Raw genomic sequence first — 27,063 nt, 5'->3', positions numbered from 1 at the left:
CCAGAAGGAGGGACAATCAGAATGGAATTAGGAGTTCTACGGATAAACTTGAACTTGGGGCAGGTCTTGAGATGGGGTGGGGCTGGCAGCTCCACTTCCTACAGCTTCCAGAAAGAAGGATTTTGAAAAAATGTTAACCAATGTGTGTGGCAGTACACAGTAGCTTCAGCCAACTGGGCACCAAGAGGGTCACAAGTGGGTTGAGAAGTCATTCATTGGAAGTTAGGGAAACATTAAATCTGTGTGTTTTGGAGAAGCTGAACGGCATACTGAGACATCTGCTGATAGCCTGTCTCCGATTGTGGGGCACAGGACTCTTAAGTTCCACTTGCAGGCTGATAGATTCTGCTCCAGATCACTTCCTCGAGGGCTGAACAGTGACATCTACTGGTTCGATTTGAAAGAAGTAAGTTCAAAATCAGCTGAACCAGGCACATTAGTATCTCTCCCCTTTCGAAACAAATAGTAACAGTCATTCCAAAGGATGTTGTGACATCAGAGGTATGCTTTATCTCAGGAACAACACCCTCCCAGAGCTGGGGTTACCCTGTGAGTACCCCAGAGTTTTGCACAGGGCCCATCAAAAACGTCTTGTAAGCCTTTAAAACCAAAATGCAATAGAAACACTACAAAGGTGGGTTATTTTGGGAGCTCCTTATGGCTCAAGATTTCATCCTGGAGCAGGAATGAACAAACTTATTAGAGAACAGATTTGAAGGGTGGTGGTGAGAAATAACAAAGTTGCTTTTTGCTTTAGGAAACTTGACACCCAAATCTTCTGTGGATGAAACTTGTGAGTTACAACCAAGATTGAATCATTTCTAAAAAGCCCCGAATTTCAAGCTGTCCTTGAAAATCTCCTGGTGCTTAGCTTCATTTAGTGAAGATTCTGTGTTTCTTTATGCTCAGGCTCTAACAACTAATTATTTTATTTCTACTTTTAGAAAACCTCTAAAGCTACCTGAATTTCAGATAACTGATAGAGATGCTCTTCTGGACAATTCAGATAAATAAGACAATACCATATTCTGGGATAATCAAAACATATTTTATACATTTATAATATATGCAAAATATTGATGGAATATGCAGTCTTTCCCTCTCTCTCCCTCATATTGTGTACACTTCACACAGTGTCTTCTCTTAGCTCAGACCTTAACAAAAATTGCTAAGAAGCAGTAAGATGGACAGGGTTTAACTTTCAACCTCTAATTCACATGCACAAAGAGGGTAGCATGATAAAGAAATGAGATACTGTAGGCCTGGATAATCTGTGCACTGAATCATTGTTTACTGACTATATTTGGATCATTGAAGAAAACTGTTAAAATGTTATTAATTAGAGAATCAAGCATGATTCTAGGAACTTGCCTTTCTTTTTAAAACAGGGGGCATGGCTATGAGATGGTTCAAGTTTGCTTATTCAGGTCTGTTGAGATCTCCATCGACTTGCTTTTCAGACTCCTGGTTGCTGGAGAACAGCATGGCTTTAAACCACACCGATGTGCCCCAAGATGAGCGCCTGCCACACTACCTCCAAGATGGGGATCCCTTTGCTTCTAAACTTTCCTGGGAAGCGGATTTAGTGGCTGGCTTCTACTTAACAATCATTGGTAAGCTTTTTTGTGCAAAGGCTGCACATAGAAAACTCACAGGCTGATGTGTTGATTTTGCACAAAGATTCTGACACTTACGTAGATGTTTTGAGTGGAGATGGAGAGTGGGAGGAAGGCAGAGGTGGGCGTCACTGTGGAGTTCAACAGACGTGTCACAGAAACGACTCTCTGCTGTCTTTATTAGTAGGGATAAATATTCCCTCAATAATCCAAATAACTTTGACAGCAAATGAATTTATCTGGAGACAATATCTTATTTTGGTTGCTTGGGTAGTCGGTTTGTCTTCTGAATAACAAAATTAATGATAACGCTACCTTATTTAAGGGGGTTGCTTTTACTTCTTAATGTTTTTGATAGAATCATGAGATCGTAGGCTTAGAATGGAACTTAGAAATCGTCCAGTTTAGCTTCCTGTTTTCACAACGGAGGAAACTCTCTCCCAGGACGGTAGTGAGGACGGACACACCGAGTTTACTTCGTCTAAAGCTGCTCCATGATAGTAGCATCACTAAGTGGTTTTTGAGCACCGAAAACAAGTATTGGTAATAAATGGAAGTCAGTCCAAGGTCAAAGGTTTTTGTGCATAATCCGCAACACGGTACGTCTGCTTCCAGACTATGCTATCCAATGTGGTGGCCACATGCGGCTCCTGAACACTTGAGCTGTGACTTTTCCAAACTGGGATGTGCTGTACTATAAATACATACCAGATACTGAAGACTAAGTATTAGAAAAAATAATGTAAAATAGCTCATTAATAATTTAAAAATTGACATGTCAAACCCATAACATTGTGGACCTATTAGGTTAAATAAATTTATTAAAATTAATTTAGTAATATTTTTACTTCAATGTGGCTACAAGAAAAAAAAAAGTAATATGTATGTGGCTCATATTTCTGGTGTACATTGTGTTTCTATTGGACAGCACTAGTCTAGGCAATTAGAATTTATTTAAAATCTTAAACTGTTTTAAATTTGGGAAACCAGTGTGCAGGTGGGTTATGTCTTTAGGTGTGTCTGCCTTCGATCTTTTCAGAAGTTGGGTCAAGCCTTCTCTCTCTCTCCCTCTCTCTCTCTCTCTCTCTCTCTCTCTCTCTCTCTCTCCCCCTTTCTGCCTCTCCCTCCTTCCTTATTTCTCTCTCATCTATTTACTACTGGCTAAGAATTTCATTTAATCTCCTGAAATTAGCAAATCTCATTAGAAAAGTCTGGAGACCCCTCTATGGTCAGTGCTTGAGGCAAAAAGAATCAATGAGATTGAATCAGAAATTTTCTGCAAAGGGATGCCCTGGGTCCTTGGCTGTATTACTGGTTTTTATTGTACTGATTTAAATTCTATTTTTTATAAATGGATCCCTATGTCCTTCCCAACACAAATATATATTGACTGTCCATTCTTTGCTACTGCTTAAGTAGCTGGGAATACAGCAATGAGCAAAATGGGTCACACTCTGGACACATAGGGACTATCTGGTCATAGAATCCACACTGCATCTTTGTTAAACCTACGTACTTTCGATTACGAGAAAAATAGACATCTTATATATTGAGTTTGTCTCCATCAATTGCAAGAAATGAATTAAAAAGTAACATCTTTAACCTGACAAATTTCTCCAGTTGACACAAAATAGGGAGGGCTATTAGTCCATCCCCCACCCTGGAATGAAAGATCTAAGGAAGAGAAGCAATCGGCTGGGTGGGGGGGAATCAGGAGCATTTCTCAGTTGATGCACAGGGGTTAGGAATGGAATTCAGTGGGTGTACCGAACAAGAGGCAGAGAAAGAGGTCCGAAATAGTCCCCAGAGAGAGGGAGCATCAGGCGACTCATGGAGCTGGGGACGGAGCCAACGGTGTGTTCCAAACACCATTCCTGGGGAGGTCAGGGTCAGCGGGAGGGGTCCGCACTCACCCTAGACCCAGTCTTGGGCCTGGTGTGTGTGGTTTTCACCCGCTGCTAGGATAGGTGTGGGGATGTGCCCAGATTCCTAAGGGACTAGAGTGGAATGACATTGGTGAGCTTTGTGAAATATTAGAAATCTTAGGGAAACCTGGAAGATGAAAAGATAAATCTGAGTTTGGAATAGAGAAATAAATTAGATACCCATTTCCACACTCTACTCTTGAACAGTCTTTATATAAGATTTTGTATTTTTGTATTCAAAGAAAGATTCAGAATTTTGACAATCAAAAAATGCACCCCCCACCACACTTTTAGCATTTACCTTCTTAACCTTTTCCTTTAACTACCATTAAAAATAAGTTTGCATACCCTTGACACATCCTTATAAATAAGATTACCTCCATGCAGCCCACAGAGAGCTGACTTTTTTCTTGATGTTTTGGGCGCTAGGTGAAGCCTTTGAAACATTTAGTAAAGGTAATTTAGGAAAGGAAAAACAAGAAAATCAGTATTCTCAGAGGAGAAGTAGAAAGATGAAGGGTGTTTAAATGACTTTTGTGTGTCAAATGCATATGCCTACTTGCTGTTTTTAATCTTTTTGAATACCAAGTAGAAGGCATTTATTTATAATTTTTCAAGCCATGCTTTTACATTTTAACTTCCCAGTGTGCCTGGCCAGCCGGTTTCCTTTAATGAGATGTAGGTTTCATTTAGTTGATTTCCTCTACAGCCCCGTAATCTCTTCTGGCTTTTTTCCCCCTGCTCTATCTTAAGAAAGCTCAAGAGGTTTTAATGGATCATTAAGGAGTACTGACTTCAGGGATTCAGAATTTCCTATGGGCACAATGCAGTTCCCTCCTGGTGGTTTCATACCATCAGCTGAAACACACATTTCTTCCCTTGCCCCCCAAAATGAATTGTGGTGGAGAAGTAGAAATTAAAATAGAAAAATCTGGGTTTCTCCTGTTAATACTCTCCTTGTTCCTTACTACTAAAGGCAGCTGTACCAGATTCTCATTTATACACAGCCACACTATGAAGCAAGAATTCCTGAGGAAATCTACTCTACATGTTAAGCTATGGAAGTAGGTGTATTCTTTTCTTAAATAAAGTCAGTAGGGATTGGGTCTTTTTGGATTTAACCTGGGTTTGTAAGAACTTTTTAACAGTATCCTTGTAATGCCAAAGCTAATTAGTCATTAATAAAAGGATAAAAAAGGGGGGAACACAGTTATACCACTGTTGGTAGGTCGGTGGGTTGAGGGTCACTTTCCCTCCCTTTGGTGGGAGGGGGAGAGCCCATATTTCAATTGTCACCCACTTCCCCTTGATTCTTAGTCCAGTAGCAGCTGCAGACACCAGCATCCACGTGTCCATTGGAGGCAGAGAGTCCTGGGCTGTGTCTCCAGGACATGACCCTGCCCTTGTGGGGGGATCATGCCGGCCTCCACTGGCCTCTGCCTCTCCTGAATGCTGGTGCCCCCTCAGGAGTCCACAGCGACAGCAAAAGTACCTTGTTTGGTTCCGGCCACTTCATTTTAGAACTTATCAAGAGCCAAGGGATTAACCCTACTTACTAGAGGGAGGGAGTTCTCCAAAGCCAATACTCTGTAAAAATGGCTAAAGAAATATTCCATCCTGAGGGCCAGTACAAGAACTGACCATGGGGATTCCCACACCCTCCTGAGCTTCACGGGAAATTAGTGGTTCATTTTTCTGGGTAAGTTCAGTCTTACAATCCCTGACTCCTATGCCTTTGGAGGCAACCCATCCCTCACCTGTCACTCACAACTCATCCTTTTTATTTCATCTTCTTAATTTAGATTTTTATTTAGAGTCCTCTCACTACCCTCTAAATCTATGGTGTCCATTTTTGAAATTGACAAGTGTTTCATAGCCAAATGAACTCTAAATCCTAGTTTTAACGATGGGAATTTGTATTTTTCCTTGTAGGGATTCTGTCCACATTTGGAAATGGGTATGTCCTTTATATGTCTTCTAGACGAAAGAAGAAGCTGAGACCGGCAGAAATAATGACTATCAATTTAGCAATCTGTGATCTGGGGATTTCAGGTAACACAACAATGCCATTTCTTCTTCATGGTTTCAGTTATGTTCCATCCTAAAGTCCTCACGGACTCAGAGGTCACTCCCTGCCCCCATCTCCGTTTGCTCCTCCCTCATAAATCATCTGTATGGAGCTTGTGGTAAGTGAATGGAATGTGATCTGGCTAAAGTGATTATTCATTTATTGAATAAGTGATTTATTCATTTATTGAGTCCTTTCTATGTGCCAAGCATGTTGGATGCTGAGGATAGTTTGGAACGATGCATGATGCCTTAGACACACTTCAGAGTGTAGTGGCTAAATGATTCAGAAAACAGAAACTTCAGACAGGCTCTGGATTACTGCTTTGAGTTCCATTAGTCCCCTCCAACCCTTATGGAAATGGGTTAAAATTAACATCAAAGGGGTAAGGCCCTGAAGGGTAAATGATGGGGAAGACAGTTTGAGAGGTGAGCACAGAAAGACGGGAGAGCTGCCTGCTAGTGACATGCTGAAGGGGGGCATCGGAACTGACCGCAAGTACAGCAGCCTGTTAGCATGGGAATTCTTGAGCATGGTCGCAGGAAAGTAACTTGGGGATCTTAAAATAATATAGCTGGGTTTCATACCCAGAAATTTTGGTTTCATTAGTTGAGAATGTTACCTGGGCATCAGGATATTTAAAATTAGAATTTCTAGGCAAGTTTAATGTGCAGCCCAAACTAAGACCACTAGTTTATTTCTTGCTTCTTTGGCATCTCTGATAACCCAGCAGGGAGGAATTGGAATAAAATTTCTCTCTAACTATAATTAATTTTTATAAATATGAGTGATTTTGGGTAAGTCACTGCCCTTTGCTTTCCTCTATACAATTCCAGGGTCACCTGCACACCCTCAAATGTGCTGTTGTGTCCCGACATTCTGCTGTTCAGCGTATGGTCTTAAGTTACTTTTGTGGGAAATACATATGCACATTAAGAGGAGTTACCATGTCAGGCTCCTTTCTGTGAAAACGGCCAAAAAAATCTCTGGGTACTGGCAAGGCAGCAAAATGGCTGCTATTTTGACTTCGGCCACACGATGGCGGTGTAGCAACATAAATGATACCCTTCCTCGTCGGCTCACCCTGACCCTTGATTCTCTCCAGGGCCCTGAATGAAACCTGCTATTTCATTCACATCCTTCACCAGCGAATATTACCAGTCTCCTGGTTAGGGCTGAATTAAGCCAGGCTTAAATGGGAATTTCCTTCGTTGGTCTGATTCATTGAAAATGCTGTTCACCAAGCAAGTCAGCTCTAGAATTGCACAAACCACCTCATTACTCTGCATCTTTAGAGTAATTCACCAAGAAGCATTTTTTCCCACGTGATAGCTTTCTCTGATTAACTCAGATCACTTGTTTGACTTCTGAGCATCTCTAATACACTCTTCCTTTCCAATAAACCTTAAACATTTTATGTTTGTTTTATTTTCTCTAGGTCAACCATATTCTATTATAAGCACATCCTGGAGACCAGCTATACAACTCATCTATACAACTAAAATTTATTATTTAAAATCAATGGCTCACAAAAGTGTATATGTACTAGAATCACCCAGGGAGCTGAAAAAATGTATATTGATGCCCAGGCTTATTCCAGATAAATCTCACCAGACTATCTGGGGGTTGGGCTCCTGGCCATTGATATTTAAAGTAAAGCAAAGCGAAGAAAAACAAAACAAAATAAAATGCCTCCAGAGACTTTGATGTGCAATTGGGTTCAGAACCGTTCTACTAAGTGGAGTGGGAAAGACATTCGAGATGACATTTCAAAGGTTCATCGGAACGTCCATTCCAGAAGGAAGCTTAATAACTTTGCTGATGGGTCCCAGACATTACAGACACCAATTTCACTCCATCCCAGTCACTTCCACTAGCTTCTTACTGCCAGTAACACTCACCCCATAGACACTTAGCTCAAACTTTGAGTTGGCTGTCTCTCTGCCTAGAATATTTTCCCCCTAGAGATTTGCATGCATTCTTTACTACTGATTTAGACATCCACCTAAGTGCCACTTCCTCAGAGAGGTCTTCTCTGAAACCTTTATACAAAACAACAGTGTCTGTCAATTTCCTCCCTCTGCTTTATTTTTCTTCATGGCACTACTCATGACTTATGTCATCATATCCTATTTTATATCACAAATTGTTTCTTTTGTCTGTTCTCTCTATTAAAAAGTGGATTTGTGATCTTGATCTCCTCTTTGTCTTCTAGCATCTTGCTCTATGCTTGTCACATAAGGGGCACTGAATAATTACTTGTTGAATAAAAATAATTCTTTGACTCTCAGGTTCCCCAGGGGTGCTCGAGTCACTGGGATCAGGGAGCTCTAGCATGAGGGTGGCCAGTCTAGCACAGTGGAGCGTGGTGCTGGCCGTTTAGGCAACTTGAGGAGACACATGTCCAGCTTATAGAAGTCACTCAAGAAACGTGTGCTAAGTAACTGGAATGTCTATACACCTTTGTCTACCAAGGAAGGGGCTCATCTGGGGCAGGGGCAGGGAGAACACCTGCATGCTGTCCATGCCAGTTACTCAGTTTTCTAGGGAACCTTTCAATAGATTAGGTATTCAGGAGAACTTCCTTAACATACTCCCTTCTGGGAGGGTGACGATTGAGTACAATGGCTGAACAGGGAGGGTACAAGGTGTGAATTAAAGTAGAAGAATGTGTTCTAGAAAGTAAAAAAACAAAAACAAACAGGCAAAAAGACCCCAAAACAGAGAACAACTAATGGAGGCCAAAGGAATCAACTGCTTGAATCCCAGGAATCTGGGTCTGGTTGTAAACAAAGTGAGCCTCCCGTTTACTAAAACGGCTCTCTCTTGTCTGAATAGGGGATAACTCAATGCTAAGTTGAGGCGGTGGATTAACTTTAACTGGAGCGAATGTCCCTTGACAAACTGCTTGGCGCTCTAGTTGTAGGCAAACCGTTCACCATCATCTCTTGCTTCTGTCACCGCTGGGTGTTTGGCTGGATTGGCTGCCGTTGGTATGGATGGGCCGGATTTTTCTTTGGCTGTGGAAGTCTTATCACCATGACTGCAGTCAGCCTGGATCGGTACCTGAAGATCTGCTATTTATCTTATGGTAAGTAGGAATGTTTCTCCTTCCTTAAGAGTCAAAGCTAGGTGGATAATCAGTGCGGTGCATACTCTACCCATAGGTAATAAAGATTACTAATAACATCAGAGACCAACAGTGTTTCTACTTATAGCCTATCTTGTTCTAACATATGTTTAAAGATGTGAACGTGTGCCTGTGTGAGTTTCTTTTAATAGGAATGCCTGGTGTTTGGCTACAGTGCTTAAAAGTATCATTTCCTTGTATAAAGCATGTAAGCGTCTACCATGTTTTGCCATGCAAACAGGAGAAATAAAATGCACTGAAAGGATGTTAGGTCTGAGATGGTTAGCTGGTTCCCCACATAGTAAACATAGTTATAAGAAAAAGATGTTTCTGATTCTTCTTTAGGACACAGGCTCCCTATGATTTCAGAGATGAGGAATTCCCAAAAGCCCACCTCCACGTTAGAGGGCTGAGCGGCTGTGCCTGCAGGAAAGGACACATGTACAGAAATACTGCGCAACATTCTTTTTGTGGTATTGGTAGGTAGAAAGATGATGACTAAGAGAACTGGTAAGGGGTGAGCCAGCAATATGCAAGTTTTCAGATGATAAAGATATTTTTAAATGATTAAACCATTCTACATGTTAAAAATAATTTTTAATACTTTTGATTCTTAGGGTTCTAGGAATTTATTAGCCCAAAGAAAACCACTGAGGCCCTTAAATGTAATATTGAGAAACACGTACAACCAGGAAATAATATTGGCTCCCTCTGGATAAAGCTGCTTTGTTTGTTAAGCTGTCAATCAGAGTGGTTGTGACCTTGGGGGCAGAGCATGGCCTGGAGATTTTGGTAGGAATGATCAAGTTGACTTGACTCTCAACATGGTGGCATTTTCCTTTATATTTTCAAATTCACAGCACCAAACTCCAAGGAAACTATGCCGGGGGGAGAGTAGGGTCATGGACTACCATCTTCATAATCCAGCACACATTTATTTTAAATTTGCATTTCTTTTCTAAACAGTTTAATTTTCAAAAGAAATAGCTTGAATCAAAATTTTCAATAGGAGGAAAAATAAAGTTGTGTGTATTCTGGATGAGTTCAGAGTCCAATTCTTTCTATAAACTTATTTTTGGTCATCTCAAATGGGTTTTAAATATACCTATAGATTTCACAGAAGAGAAGGCAAAATGTTTAACTTCCTGAGAATATTTGAGGAATACTAAATCTAGATGTCATGATTTTTAAATGCTTTCTTGAATTTAGGCTTTGTGTTAATTAAGGAGACGATATTGCCTGTCTCTAGGTTCACTGCAGGACATGACTTCATATGGGAACTCTATATATTTTCCAGCTCCTTCTAAGGTTGAACTTCAATAGGATGGTTTCACCATTTGACCTGAGGCTCTTTTAAGCCCTCCACACAGTGTGCTAGGATGTTGGAACTAGAAGATGGCGTGGGGACATATAGACCTTTCTCCCATGTAATGTGATAAACTGTTTTGAGGCATCCCTGACAGACAGCTAGTTGGCCTCTTATTGAATAATTCCAGTGACCAGTGACGGGGAGCTTACTACTGCACAAGGCAGCCCATTCTCTGATTGGTCTGCACTCATTGTTACAATGTTATTCCTTATATTGAGACAAAACTGCCTCCCAGTAATCTCCACCCATTGGTCCTAGTTCTGACTTCTGGAGCAACACAGAACCAATCTACTAATCTACTCCCTCCTGTACTTGACAGCCTTTCACCATACTCGAATGTAAGTATAAAACACCTCACCAAGTAACCCTAACCATAAATGCTTATACATATGCCTATGCACCTTCCCATAAATATGTGTGATTATCCGGGCCAGTGTTTGACCAGCTACAATGGATAATCAAAAGTTGACATATATTGTGGCTACATGACTGCTACCCCTTTCTGCTTGGGCTCAAGAAATTCACATTTTATGATGCAAAATCCCATGTATTTGAAAAAAGAGAGGCAATAGACTGTAGAAACAATCTGTTATATTTCTTTTTAGTGCCAACCGAGACAAACACAGGAATAAAAATTCATGTTTATATAGTGTGTCATAGTTTTCAAATCAGGCTTTGCACTATTTCATTTAACCCTTACAAAAACCTGTGAACAATGTATTCTTATTTCCTCCATTTTACTGCTAAAAACACTGGGGTCTAGAAAGGTTTACAGAAGAGGGTGAAATACTGGCAATAAGAATTAGGCCCTCCAGACACAGGGCGCTAAGCAGAGGCAGGCCTTGAGTCTATGTTGAAGAGATAATTTGACTTTTGTTGAATATGTTTTGTTATTTCTTCCCTGCTACTCACAAAACCAAGGCAAGAAGGAGTCACGTCTCTGACCCTTTCGGTTCTAGGTGATAAATGGGGCATGCAGGTAATTTCTTGTAAAGGGTGCTGCACTAACTAGATCAGGTGGACTTGTCTTGGGTCGTTGTGTTGAACTTCGGAGAATGATCACTAGCACTTTTTAGCTCTTCTTAGAGGCTTATATACCATTTCTTCTTCTTGGAGTTTATTTGGGTTGATGGAAACTAGTCCTGGAATACGGGGGTCATTTTTTTTCCTGAAAGTATTTTCACAGAATTACTGTTGCAGAACATGATATGATCTACCTAGATTCTCTAACTCTCCTGCTATGGCTGTGTGAGCGTGATTATTGTGTTAATAATGTTTGAAGATTGGAAATCTGCTCTCACCAAGCAGGGTCAACCACTTTAACATCACGCAATGCAGTCATGATCACGGCCCACCAGGCCTCACTCCACAAGTGCTTAGGGAGACAAATGAGATGAAAGACACAAAAGCTGTTAGGGAGAAGGCTATTGCGTGACACAAGCAACAGCTTCTCATTTCCCACTTTCTCCAAAGGACTCCACCTTGGATGAGCCATTAACACATGGTTTTTGGGGGCTTGGTCCTTAGAATCTACCAAGTGGCTCTTGTATTTGATAGGATCTCAGAGGTCATTCTGGATACTTTCCCAAGATCCTCCACTGTCTTCAACATCCTGTCAACTTTTTACTGCGTCCTTTCCCCAGCTTTCCTTACATTCCCCTCCTGAGGCTCCCAGATGCCTAGAGAACCTTCCCTGTGAAATCACTTCCAATTTTATTCACTTGGAAAAAGTCCCAAGCTCTGGAACTTTTCTCCCTGGAACTTCAGTTATCTGACCACTTCTCCCAGAATCCAATGGAATAACTCTTTGGATGTGGAATTTGACATACCCAGGGGAGGTACTGGGTGTAGGCAAGGTTATATTCTGGTAATGCTTTTCTTCCACCTCCAGGGGTTTGGCTGAAGAGAAAGCATGCCTACATCTGCCTGGCAGTCATCTGGGCCTATGCTTCCTTCTGGACCACCATGCCCTTGGTGGGTCTGGGGGACTACGTGCCTGAGCCCTTCGGGACCTCGTGTACTCTGGACTGGTGGCTGGCCCAGGCCTCAGTAGGGGGCCAGATTTTCATCCTGAACATCCTCTTCTTCTGCCTCTTGCTCCCAACGGCTGTGATTGTGTTCTCCTACGCGAAGATCATTGCCAAGGTTAAGTCCTCCTCCAAGGAAGTAGCTCATTTTGACAGTCGGATCCATAGCAGCCATGTGCTGGAAATGAAACTGACCAAGGTAACTTACAGAAGTTTTCTAAATAACTTAAGTTCAGAGGGCGAAGAAGGTAGGGAATATCGGAGATGGGATGAACTTACAATCTCCATGGTTTATGTACTTCTGAACTTTGTTATTATTTATCTAAGCCTTTGCAGTATTTTTTTCCCTCTGTCTCTGTCTCTCATTTACCTACATACACCCACATGCCCACACATTTCTAATATCTACTAAATTTGCCCACACATTTCTAATATCTACTAAATTTGCACAATGGATACTGGGGGCATATTCTCTCCATTGAATAGGATATTATTGGTTCCTAATAATTATTTAAGTAATAAGAAAAATTACTTCTATGAGTCATAAAGTGCCACACAATATTTACTGTTTTGCATGGGCTTTGATGGGTGTGATTAGGGACAATCTGCCACCTTGCATTACACCACCTCCTCTCTCCTACGGAGAACTTAACACAGGAGCAATTTCTGCAGGCTTAAGTCCTTTGGTGAACGCCAGTTCCAGAGCTGGCAGCTCCTTAGATATCACGGTTTAAGGAAAAGAGTGCACAATTTGAAACTAAGGTTTTAATTCTATCACTGACACCTGCCAGATCTGTGATGCAGAGCTAGGCATTTAACTTCTTTGAATCTCTATCGACTCACCTGTCAAATAGAAATAGTAACATCTATCTCATTGGATTGTGGTGGAGATTCAATGAGAGAAAGCATGTTATCCTGTCATCTGGTGCATAGAAGGAGTTAAAGAAATTATAGTTCCTCCTTTCTCTTCTAACTTTTAGGAATTCTGATAAAGCCTAAGGCAGTGATCTTTACACTTTCATCACATCTTACCCTAAAATTGAAAAAATATTTCTCAGTGCATGCCTTCCCTATAATGGCATACAGGTGATAGTGCCAAACTGTAATATTAGCACACCCTAATTATATTTTAAAGATAAAAAGCAAATGCAGATAGAGGTGCTAATCATTCCTTCTGCTGCCTCAATCGGTCCTGTGGGTCGGCATCCCACCTTCCAGTGTCCTCACAGCCTACTTTGGAAGACCACTGGTCTCAGGACCTGTGATAACACAGTTCCCTCCAGACCAGAGGTGAGCTCGAATAGGTCAGGGTCTTGGTGTAGTTCCTGCTCCCAGCTGCAGACTTTCAGAAGTTGTACAAGGCTCTCTTGGGTGCACAGTGTGAGCTAGAGATTCGCAGTGTTCCAGCTGATCTCTCCTCCCTGAAGAGGAAACTTTGAGGGAAGTTTTCATTTCTCTACATCTATACTGATGACCTAATAATAGAACTGTTTTCCCTAACAAAAATGCAGAATCAAGAATCATGACCTACTTCTGTCTCATAATTGCCTGTAAAATAGGAAAATATTTCCATAAAATGTAGGATCACAGATTACGTTCTTCAATTCCAGCTCTCCTTTCAGCGCTCATCTGTGATTTTTTTTTTGAGAGGGCATCTCTCATATTTATTGATCAAATGGTTGTTAACAACAATAAAATTCTGTATAGGGGGGTCAATGCTCAATGCACAATCATTAATCCATCTCAAGCCTAATTCTCGTCAGTCTCCAATCTTCTGAAGCATAACGAACAAGTTCTTACATGGTGAACGAATTCTTACATAGTGAATAAGTTCTTACATGGTGAACAGTACAAGGGCAGTCATCACAGAAACTTTTGGTTTTGATCACGCATCATGAACTATAAACAATCAGGTCAAATATGAATATTTGTTTGATTTTTATACTTGATTTATATGTGGATCCTACATTTCTCCCTTTATTATTATTATTATTTTTATTTTTAATAAAGTGCTGAAGTGGTAGGTAGATGCAAGATAAAGGTAGAAAACTTAGTTTAGTGCTGTAAGAGAGCAATTGTAGATGATCAGGTGTGTGCCTGTAGACTATGTGTTAATCCAAGCTAGACAAGGGCCTTAAAACATCCACGGATGCAGAAGATTTCTCTCAAAACAGGGGGGGTGAGGTTCTAAGCCTCACCACTGTTGATCCCCAATTTCTCACCTGATGGCCCCTCTGCGACTGTGCCTGTCTTTCATCTGTGATTTTTAACAAAGAAACTTAATGCAAAGAAATTAACCCAAGTTACACTTAATCCAAACCCTACTGAGTACTAAGAACTGCTCTGGGAACTGGGTGAATGCTGCCATGATCAACAGTTGTCCTTTTCAATACTTTACGAAAGTGTGTCCGGGGAAATCACATGCTGCCAATCACACTAACACGTGGATTTCAGTTTACCTTGCAGCCGGCTAGTTTGGCAAACCAGAAAGCTGCTGAGATTTCCTGCTGCTTCTCTCTTCTTGCCATTCCCCAGTGTTACTGGCCTCGGGACATTTTGACAGTCTTGCTCGGTGTGAGCCTGGATCCTCATTCCCATAAGGGGCTTCTCCAGATTCTTTGAATCTTACTCATCACCTGCTCTCCTGTTAGTCAGACCACTGAGGTCTGCAACTCGCAGCTTGGGTTTACAAATACCCTAGCATCTTGTTCTTTGCGTATCCTTGAGGAGGAACAGCTGGTTTAGTGAGTGCTTCTGAGGCTCATCATGCATACGAGGTGAAGCTCAGCACACCCCATTTAATTTGGTTTGTTGGTATGCTCCTTGGCCTGGACTGTATAGAACAAATAAGCTTTCCCAGATCAGATTAACCAAAAGATGTTAAATGAAAAATGTATGTGTGTGTGTGTATATATATATATATATATGATTTTATTTATAGATACAGTCTTCTAACATGTATTAAACAACATTATATTATATATAACATCTATATCATATGCTATATTATATAATATGTCTATATATAATCTAAATATAAAATGTGTCTAATTATCTACATTTGTGCAAGAAATGCTAAGTCAAAATTCAACCCACATAGAAAAATACAACTTTCTACTGCGAAGTCTTCTGTACTAAATTTAAAATGTTTTCAATTACTATTTAATTTTGACCTTGATTTTTTCTTCTACTGAGTAAAAACAAGTAGTAACAACTTCACACTGGGCCTTTTCTTAGAAACCTTTCCTCCCTTTAACTATTTCCCAGGACTGGCAATTTGCTTGTGCACTTGGTGCTTCTGATCTGCAGAAAAGCTTTAAAAGCTTCCTACTTCAAGGCCACCTCCTTGGATTCTAGGATCAAAATCATTTACTTTTTTGTGTACTCTAATTATTTCTAGCTGGGTCATTATCTGGCCTGCATTTTGCCAGTCTGGTCTTGTCAAACTAAAATTTAATGTTTCAGTTATGAACATTTCTCTATATTTTGTAGCTTCCCTCTAATTAATTTTTTAAAAATCATGGTTTTGTAGAATCCTGAAATTGCACAGACTACAGAGGTGTGCAAAAATCTCCCAAACACAAACAACCCCCCGAAAAAACAGAAATTCTCTTTATGTTTCTATGACTTATTATAATCTCATTTTTATACCTACATTTGGCCTTGTAAAACAAACAACACTAAACAATCAGGTTAAATTCAGTTGAATTGAGGGATTTCTTCTTCTTCCCAGGGCTACTACGTATGAGTTCTAGGGAAGTCGTTCTAATTCTGCGATGCCAGTGGGTAGGGGCTTCTGGTCTGATTGTTGTCATCTCTTGTCCCTGGATTTACTGAGATGTTTGTTTTTCCCTCTCATCTCTGTCAATTTTCGTGGGTTGCTTTGCATCCCTCTTGTTCCAACTGCAATGCCTCTTTAGATTCAGCAGTAATTCTAGCTACTTCTCCATCCTTTGACTGCAACCTATCAGGTCGGTGTTGAGAGCTTGGCTGGGACCCTGGGAAGTGAGACACAAGTTTTCTGCTTTCATATCTCCAAATGTAGTAAGTGTCCATTGCTCCTGCAGCCCATCCCTGGCCCCTCGTGCTCAGCTCCGTGGAGCAGCTTCAGGATAGCTTCTCAAGGTCAGTTACCGGCTCCTCTGGTGCCCTTCCTCACCGTCAGGCTGCAGGCCCGCTACCTGCCTTTAGGTGGGAAAATTGGCTCCTGCATCCATGTGCATCTGTCTAAATTGTTCACCTAGTAACCTTAATACCCTGAGTTCCTCAAGGTTCTGGCTGTGAATACGCAGTTATTTCTTTCTCACCCTTAAAACCCTTTTCTTTCAACTATCTTCTCTTCTATAAGCTTCAAATTTCTATTTTCAGGCTCGGAAGCTGAGAAATGAATGTTTTGCTTCTTTGGGTATTTCTGCTTGTCAAAACCTTCGCTCAATGCATGAACACTGTCGCTTTAAGGAGGGGGTGGGTGGAGAGACAGGAAGGAAAATACCTCTTAATGTCCCTTATTTCCACAGAGACCCTCCCTGGTCCCTCTGGCTAGTTTCAGTCGGTCTGTTTTGGGCCACCAGAGCACCTGGGATAGTTTTTTTCTGGAATCGTGTATTTCCTCCTATTTTTTGCAAGATAGTGGCTTGGTGAGCAGGTCCTGTTTGCTACTGTGCCCCACTCCCTGGTGCCTGCCAGATGCTTAATCAAGATTGCTGTAATGAATAAGTAATGGAATAAACAAAGTTAATCTAATTACCGATGAGTGTTAAGCGGTCCCTAGACCCCTGGCTTGAGTGCCTCTGTCCCTTTTATACCTGTGGAGGCATTTTGTTTTGCTTTGTTCTCTCCTACTGATTGTGAAATATATTTAAAACTCATAAACATAAACTTCTGTTTCCCTCAAATGACTCCTTTTTGCTCACTGAATGTCACTGACCACTGAGGGGTCACATGCAGAGAATCCCCATGTGGATTCTAAGGGCAGTTTGTGGGAAAGCTGAACTGTATTACTGCATTATTTTTTTTAAAACTCAATTAATTAATTCCATTCCTCTGGATTTTCTTAGTTGTCTTTAGCTAAAATGTCACTTCCAAGAGAAGATTCCCGAAATGGAATTCAAGTCTTCCTGTTATGTTTTGATGCTGCCTTTATATTTTCTTCTTAGAACTTGTCACCATTTATGATTAATTTATGATACATATCAATTTTTGTGATTATTTGCTCTATTTCTGGCTTTGCCACTCAGTTATACTGTGGGGGTAATAACCATTTCATTTTTTTACTTTGTGTCCCAGGATCTAACACAATGCTTCAGATATACATATTACATTAACATATAAACATTAAAACAGATATTTATCAATATATTATTTAAATATATATGCATGTATATATATGTTTGTGTACACATGTATATAAATATATGTCTCAAAAAATATATTTTTGAAGGAAAAAATTTCAAACTAGGAGCTGGTCCCAGAGTTGCCCCTAGCCCACTGAGAGGTCTCACAGAGCTGACATTTGTTGTTTACTTAGCTGCCAGTGGCTAAACCCTTTCCATGTCTGGAATTTCTATGCTGTGAAATTTCCAGCATTTTGTGTGTTCCTTGGGAGGGGTGTGGCTGTTGGAAGGCAATGTATCTGAGTAAAGACTGCCTCTTAATTTAAAAGATACAGAAAGACAAGTTATTAATTTTCCAAGATTCCTTTGTAGCTCGGATACAGCTATGACACCAGCGTGTCTCAGGAACTAGTGACAAAGGGGCAGGGAGATCTCTCTCTCGAGGTGGTGGCTGCAGCAGCTGATTTCTGCATTAGAACCAGTTCAGGCCATAGTTTGGGGCATAATTTCTGTTTGCTTGACATCAATTCTAAGTCCAGCGTTCCCAGTGATGCTCCGTCCTACCCAACACATTCCTGTTCTGTCTCACTTGGCCAGTGTCAATTTCTGTGGCTTTCAACTCAAAACTTCCAATGACGCACCTTGGGCAAACCCTTTTACTTCTTCTAGGCCTTAGGTTTCTGATCTGTGAAAGGAGGTGGGGGAGGGGAATTAAATGACACCTAAGTCACCTTCTAAAACTCTCAAGTTCTGTAAAAATCGCTACATCAGCTGGATTGTTTAAAGGTCTATGGCAACAGCTCTTAGTCCTAAGACTAAATGAGTGTTTGTTCTCTGAATATAGCAGTATCCCCACCTCAAGGGCCTTTGTTCCTCTGTAATGTGCAGTGAAGTCTCCGTTGTTTTGTTGAACCACTTACTTATAAACCCACAGTTCCTGTTTTTAAGCCAGCCACTGCCTAGTCAGGGAATATTGTGTTCACTTTTAGAGCAAAACGCCAAAACACATGCATAGAGTGACTTGACCTATTTATATTCTGTTTTTTCAATCACAGCTTTTGCTTGTTTATAGAGCTGTGGTATTTTAAGATTTGAGAAAATTGCAACAGTGAAGTGAAGAATTTTTCCCTTTCTTGGGCTTCTTTTTTTAAAGTATGAAATAATATTTTCTACTTGGATCACAACTAAGGCTAACATATGGCAAACCCACTGAAGCGCGTGGAATTTTCTTCTTTCTAAGTGCATGGGGAAAGGTCTGGGACACTGGCCTTAGTTCTCATTCTATTGATAAAACAGAAGGAAGGAACTCAAACTAAACATACTTAGAGTCGTCGAATTTCTAAATTTCTTTAAAGGTGGTGTGATAGTTAAATACCACCACCTTGATTTTTATACGTGGGAGGAACTGAGGGCCAGAGAAGGTAGGTCACGGCTGTGAAGTCCGCCTCCTTCCTCTTTGCCCCTGGTAGTGTCTCTCAGTGACAGGCTGCCCACATTTGGAGGGTAATAATAGTCTCGTAACTGGCACTTATTACTGTTGCATTACCATCTTTTAATATTATTTTCCCCATTAGTTGGGAGCAAATTCATATGCTTGGTAGGTAGACCCAAGATAAAAGAACAAATCTGACCATCTCTAAGGTCCTGTCAATTGTACAAGCTCCCTAGGTGGGCACAGACCCCACCACCCATTCTTTCTGCACAGATGTAGTGGTTTCTGTTCTTGTGACCTTATCTCCTCCCAGCCACTGAAATATCTTTGGTATCAGCAGTCTACTGGTTCTGTAATGGGATTCTTACTCATATCTGAGCATCTGAGCAAAGGAGGATGGTGGATGGAACTGAAATGGCAGCTCTTAGAGAACCAGGGTTTCTGTCCCACTCACATGGGTCAGTGGAGCTGAGCCATGATTGGAATCCAGATCCCAGAGTATCTCCTTGTCAGTGACTTTCCCACAAGCCCACACTGCCTCAGCGTGTGAGAGAGGACAGGACCTCCCTGCTTGGAAACCTTACCTTCTAGAATGGTTCAGATGTATTGGGCCCAAATACAGAGCCCTGTATAATGTGGAGAATTTACTTACAACCCCACTGCTCTCGTTGTTTTAATTGATTAATTCACTGAAATGATTGATTATGCATAATATTGCTTATATGACAGTTAAATTAATGCCAACTTGAACTGTAGCTGGAACATACCCAAGTCCTCTGCAGCAAGGTATACTTAAAACAAACTGGGCTGCAGATGTGTGATTCCTTTGTAGAAGCTAAACATGCATTCTGTGAATTTCCTCCCACAAGCACCGCCTAATTTAAGAATTTGAAGCTCTGCTGCTTTTCCAGTGAACCAAAAGGCAGGGATGAGAGGGAAGGGATTAAAATAGCAACAACTTAGAAAAAGTTGGTGGGTACAGGTGTTTGTTTGTGTTAAGACTGGTGCAAGGATATCTGGAAGAGAAATGTTGGAGGATGGAAAGGAGCACACGCTTAGAGATGAGGAAAGTGAGCAACAGGCTGATGAAAAGGTTAAACACGTTGCAGGTTGAGTAGACAGCGCTGGGAAAACTGAGGTGACATGGAAGTTCTGTAAGTTTCATAGAGTGTATCTCCGAGTTTTAATACTTAATATTTGTGGAGCGTATTTTAACATGAGATCGTTGTTAAAAAAAATGGATGTGCCTCGGATTAACTTCATATTCACTTCAAAACATGGGTAACATTTCCTTTCAAAGAGGATAATATAATCCATATGTTTTAAGTCCTTCCTGTTTCCCATTGCACACTCCCACAAAAGTAGAAAATATGGAAAATGTAGAAAATATTATGGGCTATGTACTAATCTATTTTTTGTCAATGACTTTGGCAGCAACAAAGAAAACAGCTTTTGAGATACTGTGAAATCATCATATGACTCACCGAAGGAGAAAGGATGGAGCTATGTTAAGTTCCAGACATCTGCTAAACAAGCTTTATTTATATTATTGTTTCTGTGGGGATTTAGAAAAAAAAAAAGACCCTCACTCTGAGCCTTGAGCATCTATTCCATTTACAAACGAAAGTCACACAGCCCAAACCACATAACATTTCTCCTGGGTAAGCTTCTGCAGAAAGATGGAAGAGCGATCAAGTGGGAGAGTTACATGTGTGTATCAGTCCTTGTTTATAACTATTAAGAATAGATGAGAATTTTAGCTCAAGACCCTAAAGCAAGGCTGCAGGACCCTAACTCAGGGCTTTAGGATGTGAGAGAGGTGTGGGCTCACTTGATCCATCTCTTTGGGGTTTAGATTCTCTATTTGCAAAATGGAGCAACATGGATGTCGTTGAGGTTCTTCTCTGCTGTAGTTAATTTTTAGAGATAAGCTTTGACCTTCTTGGGTGGAATTTTAGAACCAGAGACTTTAGGGTAAATTTCTCATGCTTCTGTAGTTCTGTGTATTCCAGAGGGATACAATTCAGGAACCCAGGTGCACTGGTGTCCCCCACAGCGCTTGGCATCATATCTTGCACAAAGCACTTGCTGAAAAGGATTTGTGGAAGTGAGATGATCTATAGGGTCAGGTAGATAGTTACCAGGCACCAATGAAGAGTACATTACAAAAGGGACTGAACTGTAGATGTTAAGAAACTATTGAGGGCATTTTAAACTCTATCCCTGATTTTTCTTTGGTCTGAAAGTGTAAAGGTTCCTAAAGTAATTATAGTTTTTTGAGAGATTAGTTTTTCTGGAAAAGGCATGTTTTATATAACCATGTCATTTTGGTTAAAGCTTGATGACTTTCTTGCTTTATACTTAGTGAATTTCCACTGAGTCTCAAACTTGAAAAACTTGAGTCAAAAGAAGTAACATGTAATAGGAATTTCTAAAGAAGATTCGTCTTAGAATTTCCAACATGGGCAGAGTTTCTCAGTTTCCTGAGGCAAATAAGGGTGATTTAAAATTTCATCAAGGTGAACATATTTTCCATCAATGTGGATTGAGAAATCTGAAAATACCAGAAGCACTGATATCCTTTTAGCATGATTTCTTGCCCAATCTAATAAAAATCTGACAGCTTTCACCGGGTTAAAGTGGGTCTTTGGGTATATGCAAGTTCTGGAGTGGAGAGATAGGATGAGGTAAATGGGATAAAGAATTGCAATAACTTTTTCTGGATGAATATCTCAGAAGTCTGTATGAAATGATTCCTATAGGCAAGATAAATGGGATGATAACAGATTTTCTTGGGTGTAAATGAGTTTCTTGACCCTCCCCCACACCCATCATTTCCACTAGGTGTCTCGATTCTGTTCTCTGTTGCTTTCCCTCACCAGGTGGCAATGTTGATTTGTGCTGGCTTCCTGATTGCATGGATTCCTTACGCAGTGGTCTCTGTGTGGTCAGCTTTTGGAAGGCCAGACTCCATCCCTATACAACTTTCTGTGGTACCAACCCTACTTGCAAAATCAGCAGCAATGTACAACCCCATCATTTACCAGGTCATCGATTTTAAATTTGCCTGTTGCCAAACTGGTGGTTTGAAAGCAAGCAAGAAGAAATCCTTGGAAAACTTCAGGTAAAATATCAGAAGCTGGAAATGCATGATACTCTGTTTCAATATCCCATGGGGTTCAAGCCACCGGAAGTGTGTTCTTAGGGCTAGAGCTCATCACCCAGGGGAAGCTTATGGGGACCTGTATTTTCTGTTCAGCAAAATTCCTGAAATAAGGTCATCAGCTATGTAGTGTTAGATGACATGAGTAGATAGTGAGAAAAGTGATTCCTTTTCTGATTGTAGAGTAACTAAGATATGGAGCAACCACTCCATATCGTGCTTCCTTATCTGGGACCAAGTTCATGTTACCCAGGAGTATTGTTCCACATGGCATGGATCCAAAATGAAGTTCTCACAGTAGAAAAAGATTCTCCTATGTTGGACATTTCTACAATTAGCCAAGAATGTCGGATCTGGGTAGGCAACGTTAGGGGAGAAAGACGATGACAATTTTACTCTTTGTCAGGTTCTTTATTTTCCCACGAACCCAATATTATTCCTTCTCTTTGTCCAATGAGGAGACTGAGTTTCAAGTAAGGTGAAGGTGAAGGTTAAGAGAGTTGTCCATGTTTACCCAGCCAGGAAGTAGCACAGCAGGGATTGAAATCCAGGTTGAAGGGTTTCCAAACACATTCTTGTTCATCTACACTGTTTGTGCTACACAGTGAAAAGACGAATAAAGGGTTGAGGATGCCTGGAGGTCTTCCATGTCCACACAGAGCCAGTCCTAGATAGGACGTGGGACAGGCACCCAAGTGCAGGGTCCAAAGTGAATGGTGTTGAGCCCTGAGTTCTCTGAGCCCTCTTACTTTTTATTCACTTGATGACTGGTTATTTTTCAGCACTACTATTTTCCTTGAGTAAGTAGGAAGCAGAAAAACAGGTAGAACTAGCTACAAGAATATGTGGGTTTTTACCTTGATGTTTCAGTGTGCTTGAGCTGGTGACAGATCTTTTGAATTTTCGTTTCCTCACCACATAGGTACAGGATCAAATAAAAAGAGATGATAAGAAAAGGTACCAATGAAAGGTAGTACTCTCATTGTTGTTGCGGTGCAGAAGAAGAAACGTGTACTTTGGAGGTAGAAGACCAGTGTTGAAGACTGATTTTGTGATTTACAATAGCTCTGTATCTTTGGGCAAATTAATTGCTTAGTGCCAAGGATTGGGACAGGCTGATGGCAATACCCATCTTCTGAAATTGTGAGAATTACACAAAATGTGTGTGGATCAGGGCTAAGTGACAATGATCAATGCATTTTTTTTCTTTTTTCTTTCACATTGTTGGTGGTTAATGCCTTCTCTGTTGAACTGAAGAAATTAAAATTCTAAAATGCATTTATTTTCTAAGTAATAACACTTTGCCCTTATCAACTATTAATACTTTATTCTGAATGCAGGTAGGGGGACTACTTTAAGTAGAGCAGCTGCAGGAGGAAATAATGGGCACCTCTTCCTCTGAACGAGGTGGGAGTTAGACAGGAATGGCTGAGGGCTAATTTCACCTCCCTCATAATTTTGGCTCAGCCTGACTCTGTGTTTTCTACATTCACTCATAAATGTGAGCAGCACAGCAGTATTCAATGCTAAGCCACAAAAAGAGGGAAATTTATGTGGAACAAAGTGACTTAGGGCCATAAGCCTTTGGAAAATCAGCCAGGCAAGAGTCAGTTCAGTTCACCGGCTCCCATTAGCCGTTCATCCGGAATATGGCGATTGCGTTGCCGGAGGAAGACCAGGACTGCTTCCTTACTCCAGAATTCCAGATTTTGGTGGAAAAAGCAAGCAGTAGAGCTGAAGCAGGGAGGAGCCCCTGGGTTTGGGAGGTCAAAGCATGTTCAGGAAGGGAAGTGGTGTGATGAGTTGCTGATTTTAGAAGGTCCTGTTTCAGAGAAGAGCAGGAGGGGAAGATGTGACCAGCAGAGGTTTCTTTTTCAACTTCCCAACAGAGGAACCCCTTCCGTCAAATGTTGTTTATCTTTGTTGTATTATTAAGCTGAGAAAACAGGTAATATGGAGACTCACAGAATGGGATGAAGTGATATGAAGCCAGGCCAGGCAGAGTGGTTAATGTGCTATCAGAACAGTTAAATCAAATTAAACTGTATTGATTGATGTCCTTTTGTTCTTTGCTTTTATGAGCTCTGAAATGTATTTGGTTTATAATGGGAGGCCCTCTTGGGAAACAGTTTGACCTCAAATAAAGAAGCTAATGTGTTGAATATGATGGTGGAAATACATTTTAAATAGTTTTAACAGTTCACTAAAAGCTAACTCATCCCCCTGCTACCCCCAACCCCCCACATATTAAGTCCCCTGAGATTTTGGTAGACGCTGATGAACTACCAAAAAACATGTGGCCAAGAGCCCTTTCTGAAATGCTATTATTCACCACACCTGGGTATCCAGAGGTAGTGCCTGGTATTCTGTAAACAGTGCTTCACCTGCCGAGCTGTGTATTAGATACCTGGGGAACTCTGACACACTCTCTGCCCCACCTGCAGGGACTTGGCTTCCACTGGGGGCCTGAGCCTCAGTTGTTGGTTGGCTGGTTAACTCTCCCAAATGGTTCTCACACACAGCCTTTGCTGAGAGCCAGCGAAGCAGATGCCTGGAAAGGAAAACATGAGCAGGACAGCTTTTGTAGTCATAGGCCTTTCATCTGCCTACACAGAGACCAGGCAGGCCGCCTATGGTCAGTGGCAGGGGAACCTGACTTCAGCTACTAGGCCAATCTAGGGGAATGTAAATGTTCAAAGACATGGTGGGTATATAGTGAAGGACTGAGGCATTTTACATTCCTAGCATTTTAATAAAGACAAAGAGCAAAGCCCCCCATTCTGGCATTGCTATTGTAATCAACCCTCCTCTGGCCACCTTGGTTTGAAGGCTCTTTCCAAAGAACACGCTTCCAAAAGGCGATTCAATTGAGTGGTAGGAAGGTAGGCAGTGAATTTTGTCCTGCAGGACAGGAAACAGGGCACAGAAAAAGTGGCTTGTTTTTGGAAAGCTCTACCTAAGGGATTTCTTGACTTTATATATTCTAAATTATTATTTTCTTTCTAATTCAAGTCTCAGGCATATAATCATCATGGTAGCCAAGTTTGACATGATATATATGTGTATACACACACACACACACACACACATATATATATATGCATGTGTATTTAGGTATGTATTAAATTGCATTTTCTTCTCCTGTCTAGGCTGCACACTTTAACCACAGGCAGGAAGTCTTCTGCTGTGCTGGAAATTCATCAAGAGGTATGAAGATGGACACAGCACCACTCATGGACACAATGATTCACTTGCTTGCCTTTTCACTGCTGTTAATGTTTGATTGTGACCACGCTTCTCTCTTTATATTATATTTTTATATTTTGTGCACTTCTCCTCTTTTTCCTTAAGCCAGGATTTGCTGGAAAATTCCAATGGCCCAATGGAAACTAGATTAGGGGACACCACTTTAAGGAATATTATTAGGACAAGCCTCCCTGGAGTTTTCTTTTCATTATATTTTAAGACTTGTCATGCCAAACAATATTGAGCCTGAGATATTAAGAGATGTTTACTAGGGTGTTATTTAATTTCATGACATCATTATTATTTCCTCATGTAGGGCCCGAGAGGCAGTTTCTGGGGTTTGCTTCGGTGGGTGATCATTGAGAGAGTGTGTTGGACCACGGCCCTTTGACTGGTAGATGCTTCTGGGTCTCCCAGCCATGCCTTTCTCATGCTGGCAGGGGGTCCCAGTCTAACGGTAGCGATTCTGCAAAGGTGTCCTCTAGGGAAATCAGTTTTGCCTTAAATTCCGAAATGGAAAACTCCCTTATATCCTAACATTTGAGGACAGAAATAATTCCCATTGATAATAATTTTACCCACATGGGTTCTTCTCATTAAGTTCTACCTACTCATATAGTGGATATAACAGGGCATTACTAGCTCTGATTATTCAAGAAACAAACTTAGTGAAAATAGCTATAAAGTGGTGTTTCTTTGTTACCTTTGTTCTCTCTTTTGTATATTCTTTGTTTTCCACAAACTCCTTGTGAGGTTTACAGGTATGGCAATGCAGATGAGAACACGGATGGGATGAGTTCAAGCAGATGCCCGCTCTTGCTAGTGAAAGGGGCTGGCATGTAAATACAAGGTCCAGATTGGTCTTCAATTAGATACTTTTCTGATTTCTTTTCTAATCCAATGAGTAGGGCCTTGTACTTGGCAATTCTTTTAATTCAAGGCCAAGGCAAGTGCCCTCCATGCTCCCCTGCACCATCCACCACCCTCTCTGCCATGAATCTAAGTCCTGCTCAACAATTCTGATCCTTAGCAGCTTAGGAGAGAAGCTCCTCTAGTGCCCTTGTAATCTCACTACTCCTTCCAGTTGAGGCTCTATAGAGAACCAGACCCTCTCCAGGGCTCAGCCCTCCATGTACAGCTCCTTTGGTTTCTTTGTCTTGTTTGTTCCAGCACTGGGGCGAGAGGTGTAGAATGTGCCAGTGGTTTAAGATAAGTGCTCAATAGATGTGTGTAGAAAACCCCTCTGTGATTAAAGCAAAGGATTAATGACTCTGCCTGCATCTTGGCATTGCTCACCAAAGGCTGAGAACTTTGAGGCAGAGTTGTCATTAGGGTAGGGAGGCAAGGGACCCCAGGCAGATGTGTACAATCTAGAGGCATGGAAGAGGATGGCACCATAGGCAGAAGGGGACCTGGGTTTAGAGCAGTCAGACAGCCTGTGTCTGCACCCAGCCTGGTGCCCTTGGGCCAACTTGTAACACAGGGATAATAACAGTTCACTCACAGGGTCATTGTGAGGCTCAGATGAGAAAGTAGAAAGTACCTACATATATCACTTCGCACCATGACTGTAGTAGAGGAAGCGTCCCTATATATTAGCGTCCCTATATTTATATATATAGTCCCTATATATATAAAAAACCACTATAATTATTTTTAATCTGGGTGATGGTGGTCAGAAGCGGGGCTAGAAATGGTAAGGCCAGGGCCAGATCAGACCCCATGGGCCTTGTAGTTTATGCTGTTATGTGAAT

The 27,063-nt window shown here is 41.1% G+C and overlaps 1 protein-coding gene across 1 annotated transcript; it reads left to right on the top strand.

Annotated features, from left to right (window-relative positions):
• The first annotated feature begins 1,483 nt into the window (after positions 1 to 1,483).
• Positions 1,484 to 27,063, top strand: OPN5 (opsin 5). Its single transcript, XM_017641505.3, has 6 exons — positions 1,484 to 1,613; positions 5,474 to 5,593; positions 8,530 to 8,700; positions 12,000 to 12,334; positions 21,783 to 22,024; positions 25,213 to 27,063. The coding sequence occupies exons 1-6, from the start codon at positions 1,484 to 1,486 to the stop codon at positions 25,274 to 25,276; spliced, it is 1,062 nt and encodes a 353-aa protein (XP_017496994.1). The 3' UTR covers positions 25,277 to 27,063.

This window comes from Manis javanica, chromosome 16 (assembly GCF_040802235.1).
Source record: "Manis javanica isolate MJ-LG chromosome 16, MJ_LKY, whole genome shotgun sequence".
NCBI lineage: Eukaryota > Metazoa > Chordata > Mammalia > Pholidota > Manidae > Manis > Manis javanica.
Note: the sequence above shows the minus strand (reverse complement) of the source record. Positions and strands in the feature narration are given on the sequence as shown.